This window comes from Orcinus orca, chromosome 7 (assembly GCF_937001465.1).
Source record: "Orcinus orca chromosome 7, mOrcOrc1.1, whole genome shotgun sequence".
NCBI lineage: Eukaryota > Metazoa > Chordata > Mammalia > Artiodactyla > Delphinidae > Orcinus > Orcinus orca.
Genome location: NC_064565.1, coordinates 91,019,840 through 91,040,444, shown reverse-complemented (window position 1 = coordinate 91,040,444; position 20,605 = coordinate 91,019,840). Strand labels below are relative to the sequence as shown.

Genomic DNA, 20,605 nt, shown 5'->3' with positions numbered 1-20,605 from the left:
GAACATTTTTTCTTTTTACTTAAGCCATAGAAGTTTATTTTCTCATACATCTGGAGGCTGGAGAGGCAAGAATGAAGGTGCTGGCAGGACTGGCTTCTGGTGAGATCACTCTCCCTGGCTCGCAGACACCTGCTTTCTCTGTCCTCCCATGACCTTTTCCTTTGTGAGAACACATTCCAGGTGTCTCTTCTGCTTTTGATAACAACATCCATCTTATTGGATTAGGGCTACACTGTTATGACCTTATTTAGCCTTAATTACCTCCTTAACAGCCCTATCTCCAAACAAAGTCACATTCAGGGGTAGGGTTTTAACATATGGATATTGGGGGAACAAAATTCAGCCCATTTATATTAACCTCCCAATTTGAAAACTGGACATTTTAGATATATACTGTGACGACTCTGGAAATCAGATTTCCCCCACCCCCAATGGTCTGTTGTTATTGCTCTTTTATTGTTATTGCTGCAACTCTTTGTTAGTTTAGTGGCCTTCCTGGACTAATTTTATAAATTCCGTATTCTCTATAGTTGTGTAGCCACTGAGTTCTCTGATTGATTAGCTTAGTGGTCAGCTAAAGATGGGTCATATATGTCCTTAAATGCCTTGAACCAATAAGCGTTCCAGCCTTTGCTGAGAAGCTCTGTGTGTAGGTATGTTGGTACATGCCCTTGACACACAGGCAGTTTACATCTCTGTCTTAGCTGTCACTTCCTGCTTGCACAGGGTCTCTAATCAGCCAGAGGTGAGAGACTGGGGCCCTCTTGAGTCTTTCCCAGGCATGCACACAGCCTTTCACATTTGTAGAGACTTTTAGACCCCCAAGAATATATCAGAGTTTTTCAAAACCCCTGTGGACACCTCATTCCCCAGATCTGCCTTTTAAGTTTTGACCAAGCTCTTGTTTGCCCCCAACTGGTACCATAGCTTTGTGATGTTACACAATTGTACTGGTTGTTTTTGACAAATGCCCTGAGTATGGGCATTTTCCACAGATTAAACTCAAAGTCAGGACAAAAAAAAATAACTGAAACAAGCAGTTCTAAGAGGGAGGTTTATAGCAATAAAGCCTACCTCAGGAAACAAGAAGAATCTCAAACAACTTACATTTACACCTAAAAGAACTAGAAAAAGAAGAACAAACAAAACTCAAAGTTAGTAGAAGGAAAGAAATCATAACTATCAGAGGAGAAATAAGTGAAATAGAGCCTAAAACATTATTAGAAAAGTTCAATGAAACTAAGAGCTAGTTCTTTGAAAAGATAAACAAAATTGATAAAACTTTAGCCAGCCTCATCAAGAAGAAAAGAGAGAAGGTCCAAATCAATAAAATCAGAAATAAAAAAAAGAGAAGTTACAACTGACACCACATAAATACAAAAGATCATAAGAGATTACTACAAACAACTATATGCCCATAAAATTGACAACCAAGAAGAAATGGACAAATTCCTAGAAATGTACAATCTCCCAAGACTGAACCAGAAAGAAATAGAAAATATGAATAGATCAATTACCAGTAATGAAATTGAATCAGTAATTTAAAAACTCCCAACAAACAGAAGTCCAAACTAGACAGCTTCACAGGTAAATTCTACCAAACATTTAGAGAACAGTTAACACCTATCCTTCTCACATTACTCCAAAAAATTGCAGAGGAAGGAATATTTCTAAACACATTCTATGAGATCAGTATCACTCTGATACCAAAGTCAAACAAAGATATTACAAAAAAAAGAAAATGACAGGCCAATATCACTGATGAACATAGACACAAAAGTCCTCAACAAAATATTAGCAAATTGAATCCAACAATGCATTAAAAGGATCATACACCATGATAAAGTGGGATTTATCCCAGGGATGCAAGGATGGTTCAATATTCTCAAATCAATGTGATGCACCACATTAACAAACTGAAGAATAAAAACCATATGATCATCTCAGTAGATGCAGAAAAAGCTTTTGACAAAATTCAACATTCATTTATGCTAAACACTCTCCACAACGTGGGTATAGCAGGAATATACCTCAACATATTAAAGGCCATATGTGACAAGCCCACAGCTAATATCATACTCAATGGTGAAAAGCTGAAAGCATTTCCTCTAAGATGAGGAACAAGACAAGGATGCCCACTCTCACCACTTTTATTCAACATAGTAGTGGAAGTCCTAGCCACAGCAATCAGAGAATAAAAAGAAATAAAAGGAATCCAAAATGGAAAGGAAGAAGTAAAACCGTCACTGTTTGCAGATGACATGATACTATACATAGAAAATTCTAAAGATGCAATCAAAAAACTACTGAAGCTCATCTGTGAATTAGTAAAGTTGCAGGATACAAGATTAACGTATAGAAATCTGTTGCAGTTCTATACACTAACAACAAACTATCAGAAAGAGAAATTAAGGAAACAACCCCATTTACAACTGCATCGAAAAGAATAAAATACCTAGGAATAAACCTACCAAAGGAGGTAAAAGACCTCTACTCTGAAAAAAAAAACAGATGGAAAAATATACTGTGTTCTTGGATTGGAAGAGATAATGTTATTAAAATGATCATAACACCCAAGGCAATCTACAGATTCAATGCAATCCATATCCAAAGACCAATGGCATTCTCACAGAACTAGAACAAATAACATTAGTATAGAAACACAAAAGACCCCAAATAGCCAGAACAGTCTTGAGAAAGAAGGACAGAGCTGGAGGTATAACCTTCCCAGACTTCACTATACTACAAAGCTACAGTAATCAAAACAGCATGGTATTGGCACAAAAACAGATGCAATAGATGAATGGAACAGAATAGGGAGCCAGAAATAACCCCATGTACCTATGGCCAATCAATCTACAACAAAGGAAGCAAGAATATACAATGGAGAAAAGAGGGTATCTTCAACAAGTGGTGCTGGGAAAACTGAGCAGCCACATGTAAAACAGTGAGATTAGAACACTCTCTCAAACCATATATAAAAATAAACTCAAAATGGTTTAAAGACCTAAATATACGACTTGAAAACATAAAATTCTTAGAAGAGAACACAGGTGGGAAACTCTGTGGCAAAATTGTAGCAATATTTTCTTGATTCTGTCTCCTAAGGCAAAAAAAAAAAAAAAAAAAAAAGCAAAAATAAACAAATGGGACCTAATTAAACTTAAAAGCTGGGACTTCCCTGGTGGTTCAGTGGTTAAGAATCCACCTGCCAATGTAGGGGACATGGGTTCGATCCCTGGTCCGGGAAGATCCCACACGCTGCAGAGTAACTAAGCCCATGCACCACAACTACTGAGCCCATGTGCCACAACTACTGAAACCCGCGCGCCTAGAGCCCATGCTCCACAACAAGAGAAGCCACCACAATGAGAAACCTGTGCACCACAACGAAGAGTAGCCCCCACTCTCCACAACTGGAGAAAGCCCGTTTGCAGCAACAAAAACCCAATGCAGGCAAAAAATAAATAAATACATTTAAAAAAAAAACTTAAAAGCTTTTGCACAGCAAAGGAAACCATTAACAAAATGAAAAGACAACCTCCTGAATAGGAGAAAATATTTGCAAATGCAACCGATAAGGGGTTGACACCCAAAATATATAAATAGCTCATACAACTCAATATCAAAAAAGCAAGCAACCCAATCAGAAAATGGGCAGATGGCATGAATAGATATTTCTCCAAAGAAGACATATAATGCACATGAAAAGATGCTCAACATCACTAATTATTAGAGATGTGCAAATCAAAACCACAATGAGAATTACCTCACACCTGTCAAAATGGCTATCGCCAAAACATCTACAATTAATAAATGTTGGAGAAGATGTGGAGAAAAGGGAACCCTTGTACACTGTTGGTGGGAATATAAATTGGTGCAGCCACTATGGAAAACAGTACAGAGTTCCCTCAAAAAACTAAAAACAGAACTATCATATGATATAGCAATTCCAATCATGGGCATATATCTGAAGAAAATGAAAACACTAATTCGAAGAGGTATATGCACCTCAATCTTCATAGCAGCACTATTTACAACAGCCAAGACAGAGAAGCAACCTAAACGTCCATCAACAGATGAATGGATAAATAAGATGTGGTATAGGGCTTCCCTGGTGGCGCAGCGGTTAAGAATCCGCCTGCCAATGCAGGGGCCATGGGTTCCAGCCCTGGTCCGGGAAGATCCCACACGCCATGGAACAACTAAGCCCGTGCACCACAACTATTGAGCCCACGCACCTAGAGCCCATGCTCCACAACAAGAGAAGCCACTATAATTAGAAGAGTACTGCGCACCGCAACGAAGAGTAGCCCCCACTCACCACAACTAAAGAAAGACCATGCGCAGCAATAAAGACCCAATGCAGCCAAAAAAAGAATTTTTTAAGTGGTATATATATACAATGGAATATTACTCAACCATTAAAAAGAATGAAATACTGTCATTTGCAGCAACACAGATGAACCTAGAGAACATTATGTTTAGTGAAATAAGTCAGACAGAGAAAGACAAATACTGTATGATATCACACATGTGGAATCTAAAAAATAATACAGATATATGTATCCAAAGAGAAACAGACTCACAGATATAAAAAACAAGCTTGTGGTTACCAAAGGGGAGAGGGAAGGGGGGAGGGATAAATTAGAGGTATAGGATTAACAAATACAAACTGCTATATATAAAATAGATAGGGGCTTCCCTGGCGGCGCAGTGGTTGAGAGTCCGCCTGCTGATGCAGGGGATGCGGGTTCGTGCCCCGGTCCGGGAAGATCCCGCATGCCGCAGAGCAGCTAGGCCCGTGAGCCATGGCCGCTGAGCCTGCGCATCCGGAGCCTGTGCTCCGCAACGGGAGAGGCCACACAACAGTGAGAGGCCTGCGTACCACACACACAAAAAAAAAAAAGATAGGCCACAGGGATGTACTATATAACACAGGGAATTATACCCATTATCTTGTATGACCTATAATGGAATGTAATCTGCAAAAATACTAAATCACTATGCTGTATATTAACATAATATTATAAACCACCTATACTTCAATTAACTTTTTAAAAATTTTTTTAAAATAAGCATCTGATGAAGATATCAACTTTTCCTTAGGAAGTCATTTTTGTGCTGTGATTAAGATGGGTAACTGAGTCTATATAACACTTCATCCTGGTGCGTCAAACCAACACAGGACAGACTGTTCATAATAATGCAAACACAGGAAAGCAATCTTTCCAGGTAATCATGAGAAATGCCTTGCAATGGGCCTCAACGTAGAAAGTTGAGGAATTTTTCAATGCCAAACAGCAGTATCTTGTGTTATCTATACAGGTTTTTTAATGATCTTTTGAAAGCCTAAGAATTATGTTGTAATTCCAGACTTACCACTATTGAAATTGTCTTTCACTCATATCAGTAATGAAAGTTAGCAACTAGAGACCTGTTTGATTGATGTTTGGATCCTTGGCACCCAGCATAGGGCAAGGCACATAGTAGGGGTCTAAGTAATATTTGTTAAACGTATGAATAAGTAACTCTCTTATCTATGATCGGGTAGATGATAAACATAACAGATAAAATATTCACAGTTACAATTGCCTCAAAGCTCGGTTGTGAAAAAATGTAACTATTTGTTGATAACTCATCTTACCCTCTATAAGAGCCCCCATTTCAGATTATTAAAAGCTTTTAGTCTAAAGCATGAACAAAAACTGGATATCTTCAATCACCACATTTATTCAAATTGACATCACATGGCTTCTGTTATGATACACTGAGAAGTCCACAGAATTTCTGCCCTGCCCCCACAAAGAAAAGCATTATGAAGAAACATCACACAAACTCAAAATGAGGGACATTCCACAAAGAAACTTGTTTGTACACTTCAAAATGTCAAGTTATAAAAAATAAAGGCTGAGGAACGGCTCCATACTGAAGGAAACTAGAATCACGACAGTATGTGACCCTGAATTTAATCCTGGACCTATAGAGAATATTTTGGAACAATCTGTAAAATCCAAACAAGGCCTGTGGAGTAGAGGGTTGTATTGTATCAATATTGATTTCCTGATTTTGATGATGTACACTGTGGTTATGTAGTACAGTAATTTTAAACCAGAACTTTCACTATGACCTGTACATCATCAACAATTCCTGGCTTTACTGCTCATGTAGGTTAGAATAAAGGGCAACTTGAATATGAATCTCAGTTTGGTCACTTGCAAGCAATTCATAATGAAAGGATTGGGAACACAGAGTAATGTGTTGACACTGAAAATGAAAATTCACAAAGCACAATGAAAAGAATGCCAAGATGGTCAGTAAAGGAAATAAGAGTCAAAGACAGAGGAAGCATAAAGCATTCAAGTATGCAATAAGAGCACTCACAAAGGCAGATATGCAGGTGGTCGTGGATTTGGGGTAGTGATCGAGGATAACAGGTGTGAGAGGCATAAAGGAACATCTAGCCTCAAACCTAACAGTTTTTATCATATTTGTCATCAGAAGACCAGTGTTCTGTCACCAGCTTCATTAAAAACTAATTATAAGTATTATTCAGCAATTTAAAAAAGAAGAAAATACTGATACATGCTACATGAATGACCCTCTAAAACATTTTGGGAAATGAAAAAAGTCAGACACAAAAGACAACATATTGTATGATGCCATTTATATGAAATGTCCAGAAAAAGCTAAACTATAAAGACAGACAGTAGATTAGGGGCAGCCTGGGACTGGGGATGGGAATGGGGATTATCTGTAATCCCCATTTGATTACAGTCAACATTCATTTGTAATCCCAAAATTGAGGCTCTATGCCTTAATTTTCTCATCCGCTATTTAGTCACAACTATAGTACCTAACTCAAAAGGGCTCTTTGAAAATCAAATGAGATAATACAGGTTAAAAGTCTAGAACAATGCCTGGTACTTAGTGAAGGCTCAACATGTACACATACATGTCCAGTTTAAAAATCCAGAAAATAAAATGCATGAAAAAAGCAACATGCATGTAATAAATTATAAACATAGAGAAAAGTAAAAGTTCATACTTCAAAGATTCAGCAACAAACTATAGTTCATCCTAGACAACTCCTTAGCCAAGGTAAATAATTTAAAATACTTTGGGAGAAATTTTTAAATATGTATTGTACAATCAAGTATAAGAAGAACAAAGGAAACATTAAATATACTGTTACTTCCCTACTATTTACGGTCTCAATGAAGTATAAGGAAATGTTGAGACTCTTCCTCAGCCTGTAATCTTCTTACGTTGACATTTTGATGTGTAATTTCCTAATTACATGATTTTTCACATATTTCCACATTTTTTTCTATACATAAAAGTCCTTTATTGAAAATGAGCTTCCATCTTACATTTTTACTCTATTAACTTTTTTATATAAAGAGAAGTCTGTTGTTCATCTTAACAATATAATCCTGGACCAAAAACTCTAGAAGTCAATACTGCTGAGGCCAAAGGCACTGACCTCACTGACACAGATACACTCTTCCATGTTTTCTCGTTCTTTAAAACATACGCTATGGTATTGGAGGCACCAAAGTTCTCTCTTCCAGTAGGTGTCAAATAATGATATAGATACTGCCTCCTGAACTCAGTCCTGTTCACTGACTCTTCCAATACAGGTATACAAAGTAAAAAGTTGCTAACCCACCACTCCACCAAAGAAACAGTTGTTTAATTTTAATCCTTTGAAATAACTACTTCATTGAACATAACCTGCATATCTTTGGTTAAACTATTTTCTCACCAGCATCAACATTTATATTCCCCTATTTATTATCTCTAGGACCATTTATAAAATGAACTTCTGTTTTCATTAATCTATGATTCCTTAAGTATTCCCAGATAAAGTTCCTAACATGAAGAGAAACTAGAGGCAAATTTCAATTATTTGATCAATTTTATCTTGATAACTTTGAAAACAAACTTACTCTTTAAATTGCATTATAAAAAATACATTACTCTTCACATTAGTTTTACATGGAAATATATAATTATTTGAATATTTAAATATAGTTTCTCTTTAGCAAAAAAACCTGTCACTCAGAGCCCTAGTTACACAAAAAAGTTAAATGCACAAATCCAAAACACACTTCACACAACGTTGTCTACATACTGCACAATTTGGAACAATTATAGTAAACATCTATGCAAGATACTGAACAAGGACAAGATTAATAAAATATTCACTATAGTTATAATTCGATTTTTTACTATTAAAAGAATTTAATGCATACCTGAATACACAAAAAACATCTAATTTTTACCTAATTCGCAAATTAAGCCAAAACAAATTTTGACAAAGGGGCACTCTTGTATCCTACCAAATTCTGAAAGTTATTCACTATTTATTTAATTTCAATTATAACTTTTACAATTTCAAGTTTTCAAGCCTGTCTAAAATAATAATGATTATAGGAACTTAGTAAACATTTCCAAAATGTTTTAAAAAAATCATCAGGACTATTTTATACTTTAATATAATTCAGATATAAACCTTTTCCTCTAAAAAAAAAATGGTACTTAGAAGTTTCCAATGTGAAAAAGGTGGTATTTTTTTTCAACTTCAAGTTTTTATCACTTGAATTATAAGAACTATTCTCTGTGCACGATGTAATCACAATAGATATGATACATCATAATTACATGGTACATTTTTTCCGTATGATCTCTTGCTTTTAAACTGACACTAAAAGATGGCAGAATGCCTACCAACAATACTCAAGGGAATTATGTGTCTACTTCACAAGGAAAAAAAAAACAATACCCACAAATAGAATATTTTTATGAATTAGCTGCTTGTTTACTTCCTAATCAGTAGGACAGTTTTCTTTCTAAATTCAGATTGGAGGATTAAACTAGTGGTTTACAGATATTTTAAGAAAGGAAATTAAAATATTTGTAGATGAGGCAAAGTTGAAGTTGCTTTGGAACTAAAAATATAAACATTTGTCCATTTTTTTCAATATCATTACTGTTTTAAATTTACAAGTACAGAAATTACAACGTGACACCATAACATACCCACAGGTTCAATAATGGCCCCTGAAATAAAACTACATTTAGAAACCAACTGTTACACTATACTTAATTCTAAGATAACAAATTTTTATCTCTGAAATCATGGTACACTGATCTAGTTTCAATAAAATATGGTTTATACAATGTAGTAGCTGAAATTCATGTTTCTCTTTAACAACAGTGATAGAAAAGGATCCAGGATCCTTGACTTAACAGGATAATTATCTGTACCAGCTCAACCAGTATCCCTGAATAAAGGATCTAAAGACTTTCTGAGTACCTCAGACCTAAACTGCATATCTTGACATTTTTATGTGAACTACCAAAATCAGTTAGCAAATTGAAGGAAAGCCAAACCAATGCACAAATACAGTTTTTCACTTGCAAAATGGGCCACCACTTAAGTTATCAGTTTTTATTAGATCTTTTGAATTATTAAGATTATAACTTGTTAATAACAACAATTAATGATCTGCCCAAATTACCAAACCAGTCATTTCAGTTCAAGCTATTAAAAAGGATATGGAAACATCTAAAATATTTTTAAGAGATAAGGCCATAAGATAACTGGATTCTCACATTAAACCACCAACCCTTCAGGTGGAGGGGAGAAAAGGTGGTAGAAAAGCATAATCACACTGGCAAGATCATTTTCCCCTTAAGGTCTAATAATGCTAAAGAAAAACCTGCAGAGATTGCATGTACGCATGTGTCCAAATGAGGAAAGTTAGATACCTGCAGATTCAGTTTAAATGAAGGAGGAAGAGTTTGTGTTATGTTTGTAAAATCACCGGGCAGTTTTTTAAACTGGATTAAAGTTTATGAAATCTCATTCTCTGGAATGCTTTTAAAAGAAAGATAAATTATATTTTGTGCGTGATTATTTAGGTTAATCCCACTCAAAAGCTGAGATAATCTATTAGAGTTTCTTCTTTTTAATTATCTAGTTAGAATATGATATTGACAATGCCACTCTAAAACACACAGAAAATAACTACATATTCATTTGTTCCAATTTTTAAAAAGTAAAAGCATTTTATGTTTGCCACATCCATTTTTGCAATAATATAACCTGCTGACATGAGAGACACAATCATAAAAAATAAATAAGAGGGACACGATTTGAGGGAGAAAGTTGTATATACTGTGCTAAATTATGTGAAATAAATTAAGATGAAGCTCTTCCACAGCAAATGGACAAAGGAAGTTTTTTAATTTGAAAAAAAAGGACCCTAAACACTAACTTTAAATTAATATAAAAGTTCTGAAAAATAAGTCTATAGCAAAATAGTTGAAGGTGCATTTTTTTCACCAAAGTTAGGAAAGCTATGTACACTAGGTACCAAATATATTTTCAATTGAAGTACTGAATCTTCAACTAGCCCTTAATAGAAACACCTCTAGTTTACCTCATTACCTCACAATTTGTTAGAGAGCCGTGTCCTCATTCTATCAGAATATGGTACACCAGAATACATACTTCTCAAAGCATATGTTCTAACAGGTCTAGAAGGTTTTCTTTGTTGTCTTCTAGGGCGTTTTTTATTACCATTCTTCTTACTTCCTGCAACGACAGAAGAGCCCCGCACAGGTTGCTTGGGAGAAGAGCTTGCTATAGCTCTTGACTGCTCTTCAGCTCCAGCTGATGGAATCGAGGCATTTGAAAGAATTTTAGCTGGTCTCTTTGCCTTCTTTAACCTACTGACATCAGAGTTTTTCTTCTTAAGATGCATCCTAACAAAAGTGCTCCTGGACCGATATTTGTGACGCAAAAACACAGAGTATTTTGGAATATACTTTTTAATTATATCACTTAGTTTGGTCTGAATCCAAATCGACCGTTTTTCTGAAGCAATTCTGGATTTTTGCTGGGGAATAACTGGTCTACAGTCTTCTTTGGGAAAACCTGGCTTATTATTAGTTGTCAACTTCCTTCTCTGAATTTTCCTTTTACTTTCCAAAAACTTATTTCTAATTGATTTCAGAGAAATTTTGGCAACATCATGATTTAAAAGAGTAGACTGGAAATTACTTTCTTTTGAAACCTCACTAGAATTCAAAATCTTGGATTTTTCCAGAAACACAGATTCACTGGCCTCCTGATGTGCCATTAATTCATGTCCTACTGACACTGTCATAAAAGGTGCCGAAGCAGAGCTTTGTACATAAGTATCATCATCTCCTGCATTAGAATTTAGGTGGCTAAAATGAATTTCCATACAGTTATTCCTGTCAGGCCCCGGTACTTCTATGTTCAAAGAAGGATCAATTACAATCTGTTTATTCAATGGGTCATAACAATTAAAGGAACTCTGGTTAAATTTGTACTGTATGCTAAGATCCCAATTATTTCTACTACCGTGCCTCCTTTTAGAGAAGTCGTTGGATTCACCTTTCTTCAGCTTAATATTTGAAGAAAGAACATAAATTAAGGCATTTGGTTGCAAAGGCTTCAAAACTGTAATACAGGACTCAGGAAATTCAACTTTTCCAATTTTTACTTTCTTTCTTGTTTTTCTGTCATTCTGTAAAAGTAAACGCTTCCTTACTGGAGAGTCTTTCTCTTGTCCAGTTATTCTTCTTTTTGTCCCTGGGTGACTTCCAAGATTGGTTTGAGTTCCATGGCTGACTTTTATAGCCTGGCATGGAGAAGCCACTCGGCATGTTTGTTCAAAATGCTTCTTTGCTGAAGGATAATGGCTAGGTTTATCTAAGGCCACCGAAAAGTCATCAATATCTGAAATACCACCTGCATTATCATCACAACCCGAAAGAACTTGAATTGATGTAGTGTCCTGATTGAGGTCACTCCAGGTAACCTTTTTTCCTTCATTCGATTTTTTTTTTTTAATTTTCCTGGTCTCACAGTCATCATCAAAGTAACAGTGGAAACGACCTTTCTTAAATTCCTTCACGACAGCATTAATTTTCACGTCACCTTCTCTCATTATCTGAGACCATGTTTTCCCCACAAATGAAGGAGGGACATGAGGCAAGCCTTCAAGAACTGGTTCATCAGGATCATCTTCCGTGACTTCCTTTGCTTTTTCCAGGTTCCGTATAGAATCAACCATGGGAACAGAGCCTGAATGGGAATTATGGTTTGTTTCTTTCAGGTCAAAAGACGTCTTCTCAAATAGGTCTATTTTATTAACAGCTTCTTGAGGCTGGTCATTGTCAGACTGAAGAGAGGGATCACATTGAAAATTCTTCCCAGAACCACAAGGTTCACAGCTCATACTTTTTAGATTGGTATGTTTTAACTTCAAAAGGTTTTCTTTATCAGGCATTTGATGAATCACCAACTCAGGAGACTCATTACAATCCACTGCAGAAACACTCGATTCACAGTTCTTATCTTTTAGGCCAATATTTTCGACATCTTTCCAAAGGTTGACTCCTTTGTTAGCCTTCTGGCGTTGCTGAGTCACTGGCTGAGAAGTCTCCTCCCGTTCAAAATTTCTTTTAGGACGATTAGGTTGACAGCTCTTATCTTTGGGGTCAATATATTTGGCCTTTTTTTTCCCAGGCTCTTGTGACTGGGAAGTCATGGACTGATGAGAGGCATCAATTTGAAAATTTAGTTCAGAAATATAAGGCTCACAGCTTGTCTCTTCCAGAATAATATAGTCTTGCTTCTGGTTTACTACTTTAAAGGCCTTTTTGGAATGGTTTGTCACTGATTGAGGATATTCTAGTTCAGAATCACAAGAGTCACAGTTCTCATCTTCTGGAACAAAACTTTCTTCATTTATACAGCTGATTTCATTGACAGTCATCTGAGGTGAGTCAATCACCGGCTGAAAATGGACATCAGAATCTGAAATCATTTCACAATCGTTATCACTGGTCATCAGGTCCACAAATAGCATCTTCTGAAGATCTGTTTCTTTGTCTGACACTTGTTCGTTTATCACTATTTGAAGAGGAACATCAGAATCACACACTATTTCAGAATCACTAGGTTCACTGACTCTTTCTTCCATGCCAAGATGCTTTTCCATCTGAAGGTTTACTTCTTTGCAAACCACTTGAGGTTGGTCAACTTCTAACTGAAGATGAACACCAGAATCACATTTTATTTCAGAAACACTAAATTCACAGTTCTTATGAAGGTCATGATCCTTCTCTTGCAAGTTTATTTCTTTGACAGACACAGGAGAATGCCCAGCTATGAAGTCAACATCAGAATCATAACTTACTTCAAAATCACCTAGTTTATATCTCTTATTTTCCAGGTAAATATGGCCTTCCTCCCAAAGACCTATTTCTTCAACAGCTTTTTGAAGCGGTCTAGTCACTAACTGAAGGGGATCATCAGAAACAAAACTTATTTCAGGACCACAAGGATCATTGCTCTTATCTTCCAAACTGGCTTGTTGCTCTTCCAATATGTGTGGTTGCTCAACCACTGATTGGAGATGGGCATTTGAAACATAAATGACTTCAGAATCATTGGGTTCATAGCTCTTAGTACACAGACAAACATGTCCCTCCCTCAGAAGATTTATTTCTGGAATAGCCTCTTGAATTTCATTAGCCACAGACTGAAGAGGTTCATCAGAAACAAAATCTATTTTTGAATCACTAGGTTTGACCACCTTATCTTCCAAGTCAACATCCTCCTCCCAAAGGTTGATCTCCTTAACAACTTTAGTTTGGCCAGCCGCTGACTGAAAAAGGACATCAGAATCATACACAATTTCAAAACACTTAGATTCATCTCTCTTATCCTCCATGTCAACTTCATCCTTCCAAAGGCTTACTTCTTTAACAGTTTCTCTAAGCTGGTTGGCCACTGGCTGAAGGGGGTCAACAGAATCAAAACTTATTTCAGAGCCACAAGATTGATTGTGCTTATCCTCTAGCTCAGTATGCTCCTGCTCCAAAATAGTTATCTGAGCATGATCAACTACTGACTGAACCAAGAGATCAGAATTCAAACTCATTTCAGAACCACTACATTGGCTGTTCTTATCTTCCAAGTACACATGACCTTCGTTCTTGAGGTTTCTTCGTTTAACAGCTACTTCAGGTTGATCAGACACAGACAGAAGAGGAACATCAGAATTATGTATTAATTTAGAAGCATTAGGTTCATCAACCTTATTCTTCTGGCCCATACCCTCTTCTTTCCACAGGTTTGTTTTTTCAACCACTTCCTGAAATTGTTCAGTCAATGGCTGAAGAGGGTCATCAGAATGAAAAGCTATTTTACCATCACTAGATTCATTGTTTGTATCTTCCAGATCCACATGTTTTTCCTTCAAAAGGGCTAGTCGAGGTTGGTCAATGACTGAATGAAGAGGGGTATCAGTACCCAAATTTTTTTCAAAACCTCTATGTACAGTACTTTCATCTTCTGGGTCAACATGGTCCTCCTTTAAAATGGTTATTTGAGGTTTTTCATTCATTGACTGAAGAGGGACATCAGAGTCCAAAGTTATTTCAGAACCACTATATTTATCACTCCTGTTCTCTAGAACAACACGTTTTTCTTTCTGAACATCTATTTCTTTAACAGCTATTTGAGTTTCAGTCATTGAATAATCAGAATCTAAGTTTATTTCAGAACCACTAAATTTAGCACTTTTACCTTTTAACTTAGCTTGCTTTTCTTTTTGAAGCCATAGTTCTTTAACAACCACTTCAGGTTTGTGAATCACTGACTGAAGAGGGATATTGGAATCCAAATTTGTTTCAAAAACACTTAACTCATTACCTTTATCTGCTAAATTTACATATTCTTCTTTTTGGTTTACTTCTTTAATAGCTATGCCAGGATGATCAGTCACTAAATGAAAAGAAATATCAGACTTCATACTGCTTTCAGAAACAACAGGTACATTACCCTTACTTTCTAAGTGTATAATCTCCTCTTTCAGAAGGTTTCTTTCTTTAATGGGATCTTCAGAACATCCAGTCACTGAACGAAAAACATCATAATCAAAACTTAATTCAGAACCACAAGGTTCATTTTCCTTATTTTCTAAGGGTGCCCACTCTTCTTTTTGAGGATTTAGCTTTTTAACAGCTTCTTCTGGATGGTTAACCACTGAGTGAAAAGGGATATAAGAATCCAAACTTATTTCAGAATCGGTGGGTTCATCATCCTTCCCTCCTAAGTGTATATACTCTTCTTTCTGAATGAATGTTTCTTTAGCAGCTACTTCAGGTTGATAAATCCCTGAATGAAGAGGTATATCAGAATCAAAAGTTATTTCAGAAACACAAGATTCATTACTCTTATTTCCCAGATCAATAGACTCCTCCTCATAAATGGCTACTTGAGATTGGTCAACTACTGAGTGAAGAGGAATATCAGAATCAAAAGTTATTTTGGAGCTAATTGACTCAAAGCTCTCATCTTCCAGGTTAATGTGCTTCTTTCTTATTTCTTCAACATCCAGCTCAGTATACTCAGTAACTGACATAAGAGGAGGATCGGAATCAAAACTCAACTCAGAACTGGAGCACCCATAGCTCTTAATTTCCATATCAACATTTAACGCTTTCAGATTTATTTCACCACAATCCCCCTGAGGTTGATCATTAGCTGATCGATAAAGAGAAGCATGAGAATCAAAACTTAGATCAGAAATGCTAGATTTAACACTCTTATTCTCCAGGTCAAGAGCTACTTCCTGAGCGTTTACTTCTTTAACTGCCACTTGGGATTGGTCAGGCACTAACTTAGCATCTGTTTTCATCAGATGAAAATTCATCTCAGGACCATGAGACCCACAGTTCATATCCACAATGTCATTCTTCTCTTTCAGAAGATAGATTTCTTCAACAGCCCTCTGAGGTTCATCAGTCATGGTCTGAAGAGAGACATCACAATCAAGATGTGCTTTAGCACTACTAGGCTTACGATTCTTATCTTTCAGATAGACAAGCCTATCCTCCAGGTTTCTTTCTCTGACAGCCAGTTGAGGATGGTCAACTACTGACTGAAGAGAAACATCACAATCGAAACTTGTTTCAGAACAACTCGATCCATAGTTCTTATCAACCAAGCTAATGTGAACCTTCTTCCAGAGTTTTGTTTCTGTGACAGCCACTGGGAATTGGTCAACCACTGACTGACGTGAGAAAACAGAATCAGCACTTATTTCAGAGCTACCAGATCCATAGTTCATATCAACCAAGCCAACGTGTGCCCCCTTGGAAAGGTTTACTTCTTTTTCAGGCTGTTGGGGGTAGTTATCAGTTGACTGAAGTGAGGCATCACAATCAAACTTCATCTCAGAATCACTAGATTCATAGCTTTCATCAACCAGCCTAATATGCATTGCCTTCTGAACACTTACATCTTTAACAATTACTTGAGTTTGGTTGGAAGTCAACTGAAGGGAGCCATCATAATCAGAGCTTATTTCAGAAACACAAGATTTATTGTTCTTATACTGCAAGTCAGCATGTACTTCCTTTAAGAGGTTTATTTCTTTGGCAGTCACTTTAGATTGGTCCGTCAGTGAATAAGAAGAGGAACTGCCATCAGAACTCATTTCAGAACCTCTTGATTCACAGTTCTTATCTTCTTGGTCAATTTGTTCCTCCTTCCAAAGGTCTGGCACAGCCTCTTCATGGTGATCAGATGCTGACTGAAGATAGCCACCAGCAAACTTCATTTCAGAACTCACTGAGATCTTCTGTTCCAAGAAGGCTGACTTGTTAAAGACCAAATGCTTTCCTTCTTGGGTATGATCCATATTAGGAAAGAATTTCTCATGATGCTTTGGAATGCCATCTTCAAAGATTCCTTTATTAGAAGGCATGTCAGTTTTATTCAGGTTGACTGTTGGGTTTACTGTAAATCTGGAAAGAGATTCCAATTTTAAGAAGCCTTCAGCACCCACAAATTCACGGACTTTAGAGCCAGTTGACAAAGTTTTACCCTGAGATTTTACATCTTCCTGTATAACCAATTTATCTGAATTTATACATAAAGATTTCCTGTTTGATTCTTTAGGTTTCTGATAAGTTATTGAAGAAGTTTCTGGATGGGATGATAGCATAGGGTTTTTAGAGCCCCTGTCTAGCTGTTTAAAGTATTTGTCAACTTTGTCTGGGTCACATTTGTTAACTGAATCCAAATGGGATCCTAGTGGTAACCCAGTAGTAGCATTAGTTGTAACTGGTCTTTCATGAGAACTTTCAGGTAAACAACTAACAGAAGCATTAGAAACCACTGATGAATATATTACGTTTTGTCTACTATTTGTAGCATGACCAATACCAACTGGGTTAAATTCTTTCATATGGCTCCCAATTTTATGAATGAACTCCAAGGGCTGCTGCTGTCCTTTCTCCAGTTTTTGAATAACTGATGGCCGAATTGAAACACTCTGTATATATTCCTGAGATTTACTAGGTTTAGAATACAGCTCTTCAACAGGTTCAGAAGCCTTGGAAGACATCTCTTGTCTGACTCCAGTAGCATCCTCAGTCATTATTTCAGGAACAAAATCGTCATTCGGAACCACTCCAGAAGGTGACACAGTAGTCATATGAAGTCTCTCATTTTGCATTGATCTAAAAAGCAAGGGGGAAAAAAATCCATAAAAATACTCTAACATCTGTTTAAGATTTTTATTAAATGCATAATAAATGTTATTTTCTTCCTACCCTGGGCAAGATTCCTAGAGGACACAGTCTCAAATTAAAATTAATTTTGTAATATTTGGCTAAGAAAAGAAAGGAAGGCAGAATCATAAAATCAAACAAGTTGGAAATCCCAAAAAATTTTCATCTGTATTCATGTGTGTTTAAAATTAACAACTAAATAAATAAATAAAATTAACAACTAAATCACAATCTGTATTTCTACTCATTTTAAACTAACTTTACAACAAAAAAAGGCCTCCAAAAATGTAACCATTAAAGGTTAAAAACCACTCTTTTATATAACTCTTATGCTAAAAAGGAAAACTTTTTAAACTATCTACAAACAAAATAAATAACTATATATTAAATCTATGAGATGTGATCAAAATGAAAACTTCACACTTTTAAATTTCCCATTAAAATAGGAATTAGTAAACAGAAATTAACTAAATGAGCATCTAATTCAAAAAGACAGAAAAATAACCAAATCCCCCTACCTCAGGAAACTTGAAGATATAAATTAAGAAAAAGACCAATAAATAGGAAACAAAAGTAAAGCAAGAGCTGACTTTCAAGAAGTCTAAAATAATAGAAAAACCAACAATGTCTAGACAAGGGGGGAAAGAGAGATGAAATTTTTTAAAGATGAACTATATAATTCAGAAAGCTTATAAACATAAGTAATGTGGTACTGGCATGGGATTAAAACCATTCAATGAAAGAAAATGGTATTCAAAATCCAATATATAGATATAGAAGTAGATGTAGATACACACACACAAATACAGGAATTTTATGTTACAGGTGATGTTTTATATCAGTGGAGATAATTAGTATATTTAAAAAGTAAGTACTGCTATATACCACTTATAAAAATAAATTCCAAGAAGATTAAAAATATTTAAAAGAAGAGAAAAATGGAATTAAGAAAAAGACATGAAAGAAGCCATAAAGAAAAATTCTCCTTAGATTGTGTCAAAATGTTTCTTTCTATATGGTAAAAAATAACATATAGTTGATAAACACATGATAACAGAGTTGATAAACACATGACAGATTCTGATATTTAAAATACAAATAACATTTAAAATACAAAGAACTATTATTCATAAATATTGCATACAAACCCAAAATATACAAACAATTCAATGGAAAAATAAGCAAAGTATATTAAAAAACAATCCATAGGATAAATATATTTCTAATAACTATATAGCAAGAGAAATTCTACTTTACTCATAAATAAATAAAGGTTAATTAAGAGACACTTTTTGGCCTATTATTTTAGGGAGAAAGAAAGAGGTTGATAATCGCAATGTTGGCAAAAGTGACAGGAAATGAGCACTGTCATATACTACCGGTGTATATACATATATATACAATTTATGCAATAAATTATATATAAATTGGTATAGCCTTCCAGGAAATGTCTATCAAGAATTAAAATTTTCTTCTCTAAATGTCTGGTAGAATTCACCTGTGAAACTGTCTGGTCCTGGACTTTTGTCTCTTGAGAGTTTTTAAATTACTGATTCAGGGCTTCCCTGGTGGCACAGTGGTTGAGAGTCCGCCTGCCGATGCAGGGGACACGGGTTTGTGCCCTGGTCCAGGAGGATCCCGCATGCCGTGGAGCAGCTGGGCCCGTGAGCCATGGCCGCTGAGCCTGCGCGTCTGGACCCTGTGCTCCACAACGGGAGAGGCCACAACAGTGAGAGGCCCGCGTACCGCAAAAAAAAAAAAAAAAAAAAAATTACTAATTCAATTTCATTACTGGTATTTGGTCTGTTCATATTTTCTATTTCTTCCTGGTTTAGTCTTGGGAGATTGTATTGATACATTTCTAGAATTTGACCATTTCTTCTAGGTTGTCCATTTTATTGGCATATAGCTGTTCACAGTAGTCTCTTATGATCCTTTGTATTTCTGTGGTGTTTGTTGTAACTTCTCCTTTTCATTTCTGATTTTATTGATTTGGGCCCTTTCCCTTTTTTTCTTGATGAGGCTGGCTAAAGGCTTATCAATTTCGTTTATCTTTCAAAGAACCAGCTTTTAGTTTCATTGATCTTTTCTTAGTTTTCTAAGTCTCTATTTCATTTTTTTTATTATATCATTTTCTTAATTTTTTTTTGGCTGCATTGGGTCTTTGTTGCTGCGCATGGGCTTTCTCTAGTTGCGGCAAGTGGGGGTTACTCTTCGTTGTAGTGTGCAGGCTTCTCACTGCGGTGGCTTCTCTTGTTGCAGAGCACAGGCTCTAGGCGTGCAGGCTTCAGTAGTTGCAGCACGTGGGCTCAGTAGTTGTGGCACGCGGGCCCTAGAGCATGTGGGCTTCAGTAATTGCAGTGCATGGGCTCAGTAGATGCAGCACGCAGGCTCTATGGTGCGGGGCTTCAATAGTTGTGGTGTGTGGGCTCTGTAGTTGTGGCTCATGGGCTCTAGAGCTCAGGCTCAGTAGTTGTGGCACATGGGTTTAGTTGCTCTACGGCACATGGGATCTTCCCAGACCAGGGATCAAACCCATGTCCCCTGCACTGGCAGGCGGATTCTTAACCACTGCACCACCAGGGAAGTCCCTATTTCATTTATTTCTGCTCTGATCTGTATCATTTCTTTCCTTCGACTAACTTTGGGTTTTGTTTGTTCTTCTTTCTCTAGTTCCTTTAGGTGTAAGGTTAGGATGGAAAACTTCTGAATCAATCTATGAGGCCACCATCACCCTGATACCAAAACCAGACAAAGATACTACAAGAAAAGAAAATTACAGACCAATATCACTGATGAATATAGATGCAAAAATCCTCAACAAAATACCAGCAAACAGAATCCAGCAACACATTAAAGCGATCATACACCATGAACAAGTGGGATTTATCCCAGGGCTGCAAGGATTCTTCAATATACTCAAATCAATCAATGTGATACACCATATTAACAAATTGAAGAATAAAAACCATAT

The 20,605-nt window shown here is 36.2% G+C and overlaps 1 protein-coding gene across 1 annotated transcript in view; it reads right to left on the bottom strand.

The window, feature by feature from the left end:
• Nucleotides 1-5,713: 5,713 nt before the first annotated feature.
• ZDBF2 (zinc finger DBF-type containing 2) overlaps nucleotides 5,714-20,605 on the bottom strand; it is a 30,267-nt gene continuing 15,375 nt past the window's right edge. Inside the window, exon 5 of the mRNA XM_033429231.2 lies at nucleotides 5,714-17,580. Coding sequence (XP_033285122.1) covers nucleotides 10,461-17,580 — 7,120 coding nt within the window. The 3' untranslated portion in view covers nucleotides 5,714-10,460. The remainder of the gene's footprint in view (nucleotides 17,581-20,605) is intronic.